At 41.0% G+C, this 14,541-nt stretch overlaps 1 protein-coding gene across 1 annotated transcript in view; it reads left to right on the top strand.

Annotated features, from left to right (window-relative positions):
• The window catches only part of ush2a (Usher syndrome 2A (autosomal recessive, mild)), a 159,738-nt gene that overhangs the window by 67,780 nt on the left and 77,417 nt on the right, over window positions 1–14,541 (top strand). The window contains 12 exon segments of the mRNA XM_029426054.1: window positions 1,316–1,446; window positions 4,820–4,946; window positions 5,487–5,588; window positions 5,853–6,044; window positions 6,662–6,792; window positions 6,906–7,185; window positions 7,614–7,838; window positions 8,585–8,665; window positions 10,437–10,625; window positions 12,097–12,237; window positions 13,344–13,419; window positions 13,818–13,903. Of these exon segments, the coding sequence (XP_029281914.1) occupies window positions 1,316–1,446; window positions 4,820–4,946; window positions 5,487–5,588; window positions 5,853–6,044; window positions 6,662–6,792; window positions 6,906–7,185; window positions 7,614–7,838; window positions 8,585–8,665; window positions 10,437–10,625; window positions 12,097–12,237; window positions 13,344–13,419; window positions 13,818–13,903 (1,761 nt within the window).

Here is a 14,541-nt window from a genome sequence, read left to right as displayed (position 1 = left end):
CTGGGGAGGCTTCAGGCTTTCTCATTTGGCTTTGTCCTGTTTATCACAGACCATATCCTGTCATTTCCTGATGGTTAAAATGCCGTCTGCAGCGCTGAGTTAAATTACAGAGGAGCACAGTGAACATTTTATTCCCCGTCTCTGCCTGTAATGTTAATCCCGTCCGAATGGGGCTTTAGGCCCTGATATGTATGACGTGCATTCATTGAAATTGGCATATTAGTTATGATCTGTCCTCATCTCCATCACCAAATCTTTCAAAGGAATCCAAAAAGGAAACACATTATGCATCTCTGAACCACGTAACTGTTGCCAGTACCGCCTGTCACTGCTTGTCGACCTACAGGCTGTATATTGAGTAGGTTTCGCCGGATCCCCTCAAAAACGTTTTTAATGAAATCTTTGTAAATGAGCATATACAAACTGTTGTATAAGTGAGATGTTGTACTATATAAATAAGATTCACTTTAATTGACTTGACAAGTGCAAGTCGCTATGTTTTTCTATACATTAACAGCTAGCAGGTACAAACAGGCAACACGAAACATTCAAAATGTGAACAAACTGGGAGCTAAATGGATCATCTGTATTCATCTGGAGCTTGCCATGTAACGGTTTGACTTCTCTCCATGTTAAGTGAATTCACACACTAATTATTTTGCAAACACCGGCTTCTGATGAACTCTGTACTGCCTCCATTCAACTCCTCAGATCTTCCCACACTTCTGTTCTCTTCAGAGACAGACAGAGATGAGGAAACGCACACGTAAAATCGCATGCTCTGTGTCGCTATGTGGATCTAGTAGTGGATTAAGATCCAATCTCTGATCCATAGCAACATGACAAGACAGCACGTTGGAGGAATTCTGTGCAGTGTGCTGTGTGTGTGTGTGTGTGTGTGTGTGTGTGTGTGTGTGTGTGTGTGTGTGTGTGTTAGAGGGAAACCCACAAGGTTCCCACATTGCTGAAGCTTTGATTCACAGTATGCTTCAACAGAAGAGGCAGGACAGCTGTGTGGGAATTGTACAGTAGGTGTAACTCCTATATTTGGTCAGTTACTGCCCTGCTCGAAGATTAAATGATATTCCTTATTATTGTTGTTTTCTCAGATCCCAAATCTGTTGTCATTCCAGTTGGTGGTTCAAGATTTTATATAAGCTTTTTGGTATTTGGGAAACTAATATTATTTAAATAATTATATAAATTAATTCTTGAGAACAAATGAAAGAAAATGTAATATACTTTCCTTTCTCGCTCTCTCTCTCTCTCTCTCTCTCTCTCTCTCTCTCTCTCTCTCTCTCTCACTTTGTATCAGGTGTTGAGTTAAGTTTCAAGACTCGGTCTCCAGATGGCCTGCTGCTCTGCGCCTTCTCTCCCGGAAATCAGGAAGAGTTCCTGGCTATTCAGCTCAGAAATGGACACCCCTACTTTGTGTTTGATCCCCAGGTATGTTACTTATTTTGTTATGTGTATTGTAAAAGTGTCAAGCGACAGCACAAATAACTGACATTTCAAGAGTAATATGCATAACAATATACATCAACCATTGCTTAGTAATGCTACATCACAGAGGGCCAATCAACAACCTGATTGGAGCCAGGTGTTATCTCTGTGTGTTAAAGGCAAAGCTGAGGGTCAGGAAGATGTCAACATTAACAAAAGTTAGCATTTCTCTTCAACAAGTAGGAGGATATCATATTATTGTTGTTTAACGTGAGACTCTTAATATCTGTTGTTAAGGATTTTGTCTGCTTTCACTTAATCAGAAGCGCCAACCAGCTTCACCACCATTAAACATGTAATCTGCAGCGCCCTATCTGACAGGACGACGTTCCAAAAGTTTATCGCTAACCTTTGTGGCCATTTAACTCATTTTGTTTCACCATTTCATGCATGTTTTTCATCCATAGTCCATCATTTGTTTTCGTCTCTAACCTTATAATTTTATTCTGCTCATTTTACTTGCTTGCTCACCTTCACTTCACTTCTTTTTCTCTTTTTTATCTCTGTCTTTCTCTCTTCCCCCTTTTCTCTCTCTAGCTCTCTCTGTCTCTCTCCCATTTTCTCTCACTTGCTCTCATCTAATAAATGTGATCTGTAGCCCCTCATTGGTTTCTGTCAGGGAGACAGGGAGAGGGGAAAAAACTTTGAAAGTGTGTCAACGTTTGAATTGGACTGCAATTAACTCATTCCCTGCAGTCACCACGCGTGAATACCAATTGCAAGCTAATTAAGCTTTGCACCCTTGCACACACACACACACACACACACACACACACACACACGCACTACACATAGCCCTGCTTCCCTTATCCATCGATACAGACACATGTAGAGGGGTTAAAGAGTCAACGACTTAGATGATGAAAGTGATGATGGGAGATGATTACGCACACTTCCATGAGGCCACCAACTAATTACACACTCAAACAAACACACACATACACACTTACACTTTCCTTCCTCATCACTATCCAATACTCGTTATCAAAAATCCCTCATCGAAATGTAACCATGGGATGGATCTGTGAGTGTGTGTCACTGAGTAGATCCTTGTTGACTTGCAGTGCTAAGGTGTGTGTGTCTGTGGTTATGTGTGCTGCTGCATGTGCGGTGGAGCGTATGTGTCTTCTCCAACTGGGTTGATTCCTTTGTTTAGACTAGTTTGGGGTAATTAACAGTGGGAGTGGTGTCACGGCTTATTAGTGTTCCCCTAGATACATATAGCTGGGCCCATTACTTCCCCCTATTAGCCTGTTGAGCTAGCCTTAATGGGATTACTAGTGCAGGGGGGGTAATTTAGCATGACACAGGAAAGTGATATGCTTATAAATATGTGCACTTGTGAACTGCCACACACACACACACACACACACACACACACACACACACACACACACACACACACACACACCACACACACACACACACACACACACACACACAAAGTATATTGAGGCACACGGAGACATTCCCTGTCACTCATGGAAGAGATCGACCAACATTGGAGTCACAAACTATTGAACACACACACACACACACACACACACACACACACACACACACACACACACACACACACACACAGTTCACACAATATGGATGCAGGTGAGTAGTGTTTTATGGTCCACTGGCTCTCTGGTGTATGTAGCTACTAGTAACTACAGCGTCTGTCACAGGCTGTAATGCTGTAATACACATGTAGCTCACTGTCGCTGTGTGTTAAATACATTTGCGGGCACAAAGTGTCAAACACATAAATTGTATTTTCTTCTGCCAGCTATGCCTCTTGGTTCTCTCTTAGCTAACACGGGTGTTTCTCAGGGAAATCTAGAAAGCTGTAATTGTACAGTCCTCTTGCCTTTGAGGAAGAAAACATTGTAATCTTCAACAACAGATGCTAAACATGTATATACTAAATATTCTGAGAGCCTATCCTAGTGCTGCTTAAATGTGCATTTACTGTCGTTGACACTGCCGTTCAGGAGGTTACACCTCTATTGTTCCAGTAGTAAAGGGATTCCTATTTGCCTCAAGCCCACTTTTGAAAACACACACTCACACAAATGTGCAATACTTTGGTCCACTTCAATCTCTTATTCATCCCAAAATGGTTTGCTGTCTGTTATGAATTATTAATATATATATTAATAATTATTATAATAATTATGTATAATGACGGTGTTTCTTCAACTTTAACTTGAAAAGACTGCCAGTCACCTTCTCAGGCTTCTGAATTGTGACCACATTGGCTCAATAAGCACTTGTATTAATTCACACAAATGTACAGAAACAAACACAAACATTGTTGTTTATTTAGTCTCTTACACGTATACAGGATATCCACACACATTCATAGATATGCTCACGTTCTTTTGTGGGCTGCCAAGTGTAGCTGGGAAAGCCTCAGGGACAGCACTTTGGATAAGTGCTTTTTATTTGGTGCTTGTGAGAGTGTGTGTGCCCATCAGCTCGCAGTATCACATACTGTGTATTAAAGAGATTGGGCATTGAGGGCCTTCTCACACAACAGTGGACACACACCTTAGTCGAATGCTGTACAAGTTCAGGCTACAGGAATGACACCACGTAATGAGTGACTTGGTGTGTGTGTGTGTGTGTGTGTGTGTGTGTGTGTGTGTGTGTGTGTGTGTGTGTGTGTGTGAGAGAGAGAGAGAGAGAGAGCAGGAGCAATAGAGAGACTCCTCCCATGTTGTCTTGTTAAGTAAAGCTGTCTAGCAATGGTAGTAAAGATGTCAGAGGCTGATATACTCTGGCATTCATACATTTATTGATCTCATCATTAAATCTTCATCACTGTGTGTGTATCTGTTTGTGGATATGTGTTGTCAGTGTGTTTGTGTGAGTGTGCACGTACCCGTTACTCTTGTTTTACTACATTACTCTTTGCCCACTTGCTAAAAGCTGATCACAACAATGATGTCATACTTTATAGGTAGCAAAAAGCCCTGTAACAACACTTTGATGATTATATGTGCATGTTCGTGTCCTTTTGAGGGCGGTGTGTGTGTGTGTGTGTGTATGATGTGTGTCATCGATCCTTAATGTCTAACCTTGTTCGCACAACAGAGGGATAAAGAAGCGATAATTTGAAATTTTACAAAGTAAGCGTGTTTGATTGCACTGTGATTTGAAACGTGGTCTCTTTTGAGTCAGAGGTCGTATATTTACTTTAGAGATTACTGTAAGACACACAGTTGCGAGACCGATGGTCAGAGCATGTCCTTCACAACACCTTTAAAGTATATGTGTTTAATTGTGTGTGTGTGTGTGTGTGTGTGTGTGTGTGTGTGTGTAGGGCTCTGCGGTGGCTGTGAGCATACAGGGTGATGGAGGACGCCGCTACAATGATGGACAATGGCACAGCATCATAGCAACAAGGCGAGGGGCCGTGGGAACAATCGTTGTAAACAATCAATACAGAGGTAACTATCCTCATATTCATACTCATCACTGTGTGTATCTGCTCAGTGTGTGGGAGTGGTAATGCGAGCGTATTTGTGCTCATCTATACATGCGAGGTTGTGCACCTGTGCTTAGATGTGAATAGTGTGAGACTGACGAGTATGTAAGTATGTATGTATGTATGTGTGTTTGTATGTAAATCCCCCAGCTCTGCATGCAGGTATTACCCGGGTTAATCCCAGCCACTCTGTGTCTGATGAGAAAAATACTGCTTCACACACACAGACACACACTTATGTTCCTCACTTATTCTCAAATATATTATCAATTTTCTTTCTTTATGCATGAGCATAACACTTTCCTCACTAAGACTCCTCTGCTCTCTCTCTGTTTACCTCTTCTGTCTTATATTGTCCTTCCTTTTATTCTAATGTGTCTCGTCCCTTTTTGTTCCCGAAATGCTCTTATTTCATATATAAACGTCTCCTCCCTTAACTCCACACGTTTGCCGTGTCCCACCACATTTATGTCAAACACCACCATTCTACCTTCGCCACCAGGAAGTGCGTCAGCTTCCAGCGGCAGCACCATTATTGGTGAGAACACAGGGATGTTCATCGGAGGGCTGCCTGAAGACTTTACTTTGTTAAGGGAGGATTCAGGTACGACCATCGTAACCCCCTCTCCTATTATATGTTATTGTTTATCATTTCTAACATTCAAATAGGTTTGACACAGTTTGGCCGTGTCAACCTGGCTTGGCTTATTAATTCATTTTTATACATGTTATTAATTCTCCAAGGAGGAAATGCTATTTTTCCAAAATGATCTCCACTGTCTTGTATGAGGCAGGTTAGTGCTGTAGCCCTGGATGAGATACGTAGGAGTTTCCGGTTGTGGTATTTATTCTTGTCCAGTCTCACCAGGTGACGCTCGACTCGTGCGACAGGGTTTCTCTGGTTGCCTCAGAGACGTGAGTTTTAAGATGACTGACAGGAATGACTCGGAGGAATGGAAATCTCTGAACTGGGCAAACGCCACAAAGAAGGTGGCAGTGTATGAAAGCTGGGAGGGATGTCCTACTCAAACGGTGGATGGAGCCCATTTTCTGGGTCATGGTAGGATCTTTTGTTAAATTAAAGGACAATGCACACTAACATTACTACATGCCACATATATGTACGCCCATAAAGAGGGTAATTATAGTATAAATTGTAGCACAATACTTTATACTGCAAAATAGAAACATGACAACATGCAACAGGGTATTAGGGTTGCAGCGAAAACCTCTATGGAGCGTCTTTGTTCCTGAGCAAGCTGTCTTCAGTGGCTTTATATTGTCCCTAATACACTGCCATCACTGTATGTCTTAATGAGATGCTTGCTGTCAATGTTGGTGATAATGAGGCTGTGGATTCATGTTGATGAATATGATGCTGATAAGTTAATTGGTCTCTGTGTGAAAGATCAGGTTTATCATTTCCTCCATTATTGCTTTTTAAACTGTCTGCTCATCCACTATGTTATTTGTCTGTCACTTAAATGAAAACAACATTTTAACCATAAACATGTCACACATTTTAAATGTGAATCAAACTTATACTTATATTTGAAACAACAGGTATAGATAATCTTCACAGGTCTTCAGTACATCTAAATAAATTGCTTTCGTTCTTTAGCCCGTGGCCTCATAATAAAACGGTTTGTTGTTGGCAATTACTTCCTGTTGTTTCAGGTTACTTGGAGATGGGCAGAGATGTATTCAGTGGAGGACAAGACTTTGACATTTCTATGGAATTCAGAACAGACCAGCTCAATGCACTTTTGCTCTTTGCATACAACTCACAAACAGAAGACTACATGCTGGTAAGGAGCACAGACACATTTAAAATGATCGTTTTACTTAAAATACTCAAATAAAACTTCATAAATACATGATGCAAGCTTTTTATTTTTTGTTTATTGGTGTTTATTTTAAGGTGGAGCTGGAAGGCGGTCTCCTTTCCTTCATTCTTGCCTCTGAAGGTCACGTGACTGAACTCAGCATGTGGGTGGGGCTTAGCTACTGCGATGGAGACTGGAAACAGCTCTTATTGGCAAAACGTGGCTCGCTCATTTCTGCTGCAGTCCATGACTGGGCAGAGGAGACGAGGGGAGTGGGCAGAGCGTTGAGGCTGAGAGTTGATTCCCCATTATATTTAGGGGGCGTGCCCATGGAGCTCGTACATCCTGCTCTGGACAGCCGAAGTCACAAGCACGGTGAGAACGTAGTATCAGTACACCGTCTAAATGGCAGGTGCATGTATACGACTGTGCTGCTAAACGGGTCAAACATGGAATTTACTTTTTCGTGGGCTCCTTGTTGTTCATCTCTTCTATGGAGTTAAAAAAGTGAGAGAATAGGTGCTTGCAGGTGTCATGTTGGCTTGCTCGCTTCACAATCTGGCCCAGGCAGCATTAACTGCACCAACCAGGAGTCAGTGATTAAACTGGTATCATATTTGAATAAAATGCAACTTAAAAACATGAAAGTTGCTTATATAAACGATTAAAACATTTAAAATGGAGACGAGCATTTTCCATAGTTTTCAGAAAGATGTACTCTCCTAACATTCTCCTCTTTTTATCGCTCCTTCTCCTTTTCATCTCTTTCTACTCACTTTCTCTCCTCCTTTCCTCTTCCACAGGCCTCGGAGGTTGCATAAGGGGTCTTACCATACGCAGTGATGAAACAAACCCTCCTGTCAGTCAAAGTGTTAATCTCTCTGTTGCCTTCAGCCGTTCTGTTAGAGTCTTCTTAGACGGCTGTCCTAATAGTGAAAGCCGGTACAACTGCAGAGGAAACGATTCAGTGTTGGTGTATAGCGGGATGAAGACACACACCACAGATCATAGCCTGCAGCCTTTCACTGGTAATGATGCACTGTCTACGTTTACATAACTACATTAACACTTCCTGAGACATCAAACAACAGAGCATGACGTTGATACTCGAGTCCCTGTTGCACTTTGACAAACCTGTTGATTCACTGGGGATATTGCTACATTATGACTCTCTTAACCACATTTTACTCATATCCATAACTACAAAAATGAGGATAGTAAGTTATTTTGATAATATTTATTACAGATTTTAATAAACTCAAATTTTAGTTTTATTTTAGCAAAGAAATATATGTTTTATTGAAAAACAAATATATCAATATACAGTGCAAGTGCAGCTATTTTTTAATACATAAACATTTCCATGTGTGCATGAAAAAATAAATAAAATAGAAAGGAAAAAAAATAAGTAAGAGTTTTCTTTAACTATTGAATAAATAAATATTACTCAAATAATCTTTGATTTTCTGCTTATTATTCAGTACAAATAATGTATAAGTGCTCCACTGTGGGAATGAACAATCTTGCACAGGTGTATTTATTAACATTTTGTTTGTCGTTACCAAGGTAAATGTGACAATTAGTCATGATATTGATTTTAGGTGATACACAAAACATGTGATGCATATTTGTTGTGCATATAACTTTCAAATACATTTCTTAATTTAAAAAATCTGTTTCTCCCCTGTCCCATGTGCATCCCAAACCCTTCCTGCTATGTACACACACACACACACACACACACACACACACACTCACACACACACACTTCAAGAGTACTTGTACAGGATTGTGGCCTTGGCTGCAGGAGGTTGGGCGGCAGGACCTTGGCAGAGAGGACGCAGCCGAAGCAACGGTAAAACGTCTCTCTTCTTTCTGTTTCTGTGTACTATCAGGCCAATATTTACAGCCAGATATGATGATATCTTAACAGTAATACACACTCACACTTATGTATGTCCTCACACAGCCTAATCATGCAAGTCTAATTGCAGTACACAAGCACAGTACACATTGTACACAGTATCTGCTACAGTATCATTGTTTCTTTCTATCTGCCCTCTATCTGATACACTCTAATAGTCTGAGGGAATGATAAGGCCTATAAGTATTGCAAAGACTCAGACATCAGCATGCTGTGTGTGTATGTGTGTCTCTTTTCATGTATGTTGGAATAAGCATTTAATTTACAAAGTCACAAACTAATGTATGATTTTGCCCAGATTGACTACAACTGATGCATCTTTTTACTCGTTCGTCAAGGAGTAAATATTCCCTTGATCCTTGTTGACTTTCGCCAAGGAGGTTATATTTTTGGTTAGATTTGTTTATTTGTCTATATGTTTGTCAGCAGGATTACAGAAAAACCACTCGCACAATTTCATGATACTTGGCGGAAAGGTGTAGCATGAGCCAACGAGGAACCCGTTCAATTTTGTAACAGATTTAAATAATTTCTTCACTTTCATTAACATCGCAAGATCGGGTGTTTTGGCCTTTGCGGATGTCTGCGCTCTCACCGAATCCCCTTCTAGTTCTATAGTGTTTCTCTTTGTTCTTAAGAAATGTGGGTGTAAAAGCACGACTATGTTGTACAGTATGTGAGACTTATCCGAAGCCAGTGATATTACATGTGCCTGACGGTATGAGAGATTGATAAAGCCTCTATAAAGGGCATCCCAGTAAAAGGCTGTTAACCCAGAATGGCCTGTGTGGTCCCTTGTGTAATATAAAGCTGCTCGTTAGTAGTGAACGATACACTGGTAGGTCTCAGCATACCATGCTATGACCAGAGAGAGGAATGAAGGAGAGTGAGGGAGGAAGTGCTAAAAACATTAAGAACTGAGGAGGAAAGAGGAGGATGGAGGAAAAGGAAGACAGGAGGAAAGAGAAGGATGGACAGAGAGGAGAGTGAACGAGTGAGATGAAGGAGAGGAAAGACAGGAACATGAATGTGTAAGCGTAAACAATTGGATGAAATGGGGACAGATGCAAAGAAAGATGGAAGGATGGATGTAAAGAAAATGAAAGTGGTTGTTGGGCAGGGAGATAGATAGAGAGGGAGGGGGGAAGCAGCCGGACCATCCTTAACCACTGAGGGTGTCGGAGAGAGAAAGAAGGGGAGTGCTACAGAGAAGGGGGGAGGCTGATTGCTGTGAAATATAGCCCAGAATGAATGGCTGGCTGTATTAAATCAGTGCTGAAAAAGTTACTACTCTCATAAATACTATTTATGCTAATGGTGAGGTATGATTTACTGTGCCTATTAAAACACAGAGAGATGGAAGGATTCTTTTTCTTTAACCTCATGTGCTCTCGACCTGTTGTTTTGCTTTTCCCCTTTTATATTTTCCTTTCTTTGCTCTTATTTGATATATCTTTCTTTTGACAATTGTTCTACCTGACCTAATTTCATTCATGCATTTTCCTTTCCTTGTTTCTTTTGTCTTTGAATGCTCTTACTTGCTTTATTCTGTATTGCTTAGTGGAATCGTAGTTTATGGTTTTATGTATTTGATATTTGTTCAGCTGCTAACAGGGGTTATTTATCTCTATGTATGTCTTGATCCACAGTTTTATTCTCTTCACTTTCCTCTTCTCTTGTCTCTCTTTCTCTGTCTCTGTAGTACCAAGGTCTGTCCCGCCTCCTGCCACAGTGCAGAGCTTGAATGGCTTCAGTGCCCAGGTGAGCTGGGTGCCGCCCACCGGGGACATCAGAGGGCTGATTGACAGATATGAGTTGAATGCCTACCGAAGAGATCAGCCAGAAGTGCCACCTATCAAAGCCATTTACCTGGCTAATGGAAATTTCACAGGTAAAACACACAGAAATCTTTGATGGTATATCATATTGTTTGACATGCAGTACATATATTAAATCTATACATTCAGTTTAGATACTGAACAATGGTGCCAGTGACATGTAGAAGGGTCCCAACAACATGAATAAAAGGAGCGGTAACTCTTCTCCTAACAACATAAATAAGTGGTTTTAGTTCGGTAAGAGCCAGGCAAACATCACAGACCAACACTACAAGCAGCATCATGTGAAACATAAATCATTTATGATGTATTAAACTTGACTAGCAGCTGCTGTCCCGTTATCTTATTACGGCCACCTTCTGGTGAGACCAGTAAGGGCATTTTGGCCCTTAGTGAAAACACATTCTCACCGCCATTTTCACTCACTTTCCTTCAGTCTTTCATACAAACACACGCGCACACACACACGCACACACACACACACACACACACACACACACACACACACACACACACACACCATCCCAGGCAACCCTGTTAATGTCTCCTTGGCAAGTCCCCAGCTTTAGGAGACTGTCTCCATTTGGAACAAGACACTCAGGACTACCCCGATGATGTCATACCCTGGCATTGCTCCTTTTCTCTCTCCCTCTGTTGCTCACTTTTCGATCTTTCCTCACTTCATCTTTTATGATGATGATGATGTCTGCGTCCGCTGCTGCTATTCGTCCCTCCTCTCATCCACTCTACCATGTCTCCAGGCAAATATGAAGATGAGCTCTCTGTCTCCATCTTTCTTAGTGTCTCTCTCGGTGCTCCCCGTTCCTTCCCTCTCTCTTTGCCAGACATTAAGTCCCCCGTGATAAGACTTCTTTTTAATTTATGATGGCCTCGACACCTGACTGCTGAATTACACCAACGGCTAAAAAACACAGAAAGCAAATGATTGTGTAATGGCAGCGGAGTGGGGCCCTGGCCCCTAATTGAATTAAAAGACATGGGTAACAGAGAGAGAAAGAAGAGAGACACGTACAGGGTGACTGGACACAGAGGGTGAGGAGGGTTGGGAGGGGGGGGGTGGAAGAAGGGAGGGGATGTAAAAAAAAAAAAATTACGAAAAGGAGTGGAGAGGGCAGACGGCTAGGACAAAAAACATCACAGAGCGACAACTCAAGCTTTACAATTAGAATAGACTCGCCTTGTGTGCCAAACCCAGCAAGTTTGCTTAGCAACAGTGACACAGAGAAACAAGTTAAGCATTTAAATTGCAGTCTTGAAGAAGATTGATGCGTACTTTAGGAACAACAGGTTCTAACGCACACTAAAAGGAGACAGGCATTTACTAAAGGATTGGTTCACATTTCTTCAGGTGTATCTTGAAACAGTACTCACATGCCCATATGTATTTGGTAAAAACGCACTCTAAAGCTAAGCCCAAGTTAATATGAGGCTTCAGCCGTCTGAGTTCTCAAAATCAAGCGGGTGTCTTTCAGAGTCTTTTTTTAAACAAAATTCCCTCTCCAGGTTTGCTGCCGGGTCTCACTCCATCCACTCGATACATTATCACTGTAAGTGCCTGTAGTCCTGTTGGCTGCACTGAGAGTCTTCGTAATGACAACGGTGATGATAATGATTTGAGATCGAGCCTCATAACCCCGGAGGAAGGTAAGGCTGTGAAACACACGCACACACACACACACACACACAGCCATACACCCATGTACAGAACTTGTGTTATCAGTGGCATTAATTTATGACTGACTCTGCATCTGGACACACAAAGACACACTTCTAAACACACTCAGACACTCTTACCCTGTCTCCTCAATGATTGTAGCTCTTAAGAAGAGAGGCAAGACAAGACAGAGGGACAAGTCAGAATGGAATAAACAGGAGGAAGGGAGAAGAAGAAGTAAGATGGCTGGATAGGGCAAGACACAAAATGATAAGAGAATGAAGCGCATTGCAACTGAGTGAAAGGCAGATCGTACAAACTAACATCTTTCTTATCTGAGAGGTCATAGAGGGAAGATTACATGCATAAAGAAAGAAGAAGTGGAAGAGGAAAAGTAAGATTTTTCTTTATATGTAAGTCGCTACATTAATCTGTGTTGGACTAACTGGCCTTGTTGGGGAGATAATGTGACTGCAGGGGTCAGTGCAGAGACGGCAAAAATCAATCTGAAGTAAAAGAGAAAAAAAAAACAGATTACTGTATTGATTCTCACTGAGCGCAGAGTTAAGACACTGAACCATGTTAGGAACACTGGAGAAAGGACTTATTTATATCTGTGTCGCCAAAGTACTATTTTTCAAACCCACAAAACTTCACGTAGACACATTTCTTCTCGCTTCTCCGTCAGCAAGGGCACACTTTGTTCATCTTCTTCACGAGATCAAGGAACATAAAATCCTAAAGTTTTCTTCTCCTGTCTCTGCAGTGTTTTCAGCTGTAGTCTGAACACTGACGCAGCGTCAGCGTCTTTCATTATGTGTAATTAAACTTATATTAGAAATATATATATATATTTAAAATCTGTGGTATCTGATGTTATATAATGTTAACCTGTATAAAATAGTTTATTTCATTGTTGGTTTAATTTAAACCAAACAGTTTTCTCTGCTTCAATATAATACTGCATATTGAACAATGAATAAAAATGTGTTGGAAATAATGATGTATCACTTGCCTCCTTTTGCTTATATCATCCAGTATATTTGTGGTAATCTACTCCTCATAAACTAACATTTAAATGTTCCTACACTTTCAGCTCCAGATGCTGTTGCTCCTCCTGCTGCAGTCTCGTCCCCCTCAGCCTTCTTTATTACCTGGGAACCTCCAGCGAGGTGATACACAACACACACCTCCCCGTCCCCGTCTCACATCCAAACCACTTATTTTGTTAGTCAGCGTTATGTTGTTTATGTGCAATTTGCTACATAAGTAAGTACACCCCTGATCTTCTGTCGTAAAGCCTTCACTAATGGACAACATGCTATTATACATTTCTGACCTACTACTCCAAAGGAATATGAAAGATAGCAGTGAAGTAGGAAATGTCAAAATGTTTTAGTAAATAATTATAATTACACCGGCCTCTCTTTTTATTCGGCATACATATTTTTTTTTACCTTGAATAAAGATGCCATAATTATACACAATAGAGAGTTTAAGATCAAAATAATATAGGTTAAATATTACATAATAATATTATAATAATAATAACTTTCTGTTCCATTGATAGGCCCAATGGAGGCATTACAGAGTACCTCCTCTATCACAACAGCCAAATGGTCTACAGGGGAAAGGACCGACAACACAACATCACTGGTAAAGAGGAGAGAGAAAGAGTGTGTGCTTTTGTGTGTGTGCTTTGTGTGTGTGTGTGTGTGTGTGTGTGTGTGTGTGTGTGTATGCTTGTTGCTGTATAGATGCGACTGTGGAGGGATGGGGCCTCGGTGTAAAGAGAAGTGGAAGAGCGAAGAAAAGAAAAATGGAGTGGGGGATTAGCATTTGAAAGAGGAAAGAGTATCTCAGTCCTTACCAAGGGAATAGCACTTTGAAAAAGAGCGCTAAACACACACACACACACACACACACACACATACGTGAAAATGAAGCAGCGGAGAAACAAAGACCACTAAACATTAGCACACATGGATAGACACAATTTGCTTTGAAAGCTTTCATTAAAGAGACTTAAAGAAGGTATGAAACACATGTCACACCACTGAGACTAGAGTGCTTCACCAGGATGTGAAAAGACACACACACACACACACACACACATTGTGACACATGCATATACACACCCTCAATAGAACATATGCAAACATGCAATATGCAGGGAGGTACACAGACTGACAAACACAGGACAGTCATCTTATATTGCATTTTATATGAGAAGAATAGATTATCACTCATTTTGATTTTACACACACACACATACACACACACACAACACACAC

The sequence above is a fragment of the Cottoperca gobio genome, chromosome 3 (genome assembly GCF_900634415.1).
Source record: "Cottoperca gobio chromosome 3, fCotGob3.1, whole genome shotgun sequence".
Lineage (NCBI taxonomy): Eukaryota > Metazoa > Chordata > Actinopteri > Perciformes > Bovichtidae > Cottoperca > Cottoperca gobio.
Note: the sequence above shows the minus strand (reverse complement) of the source record. Positions and strands in the feature narration are given on the sequence as shown.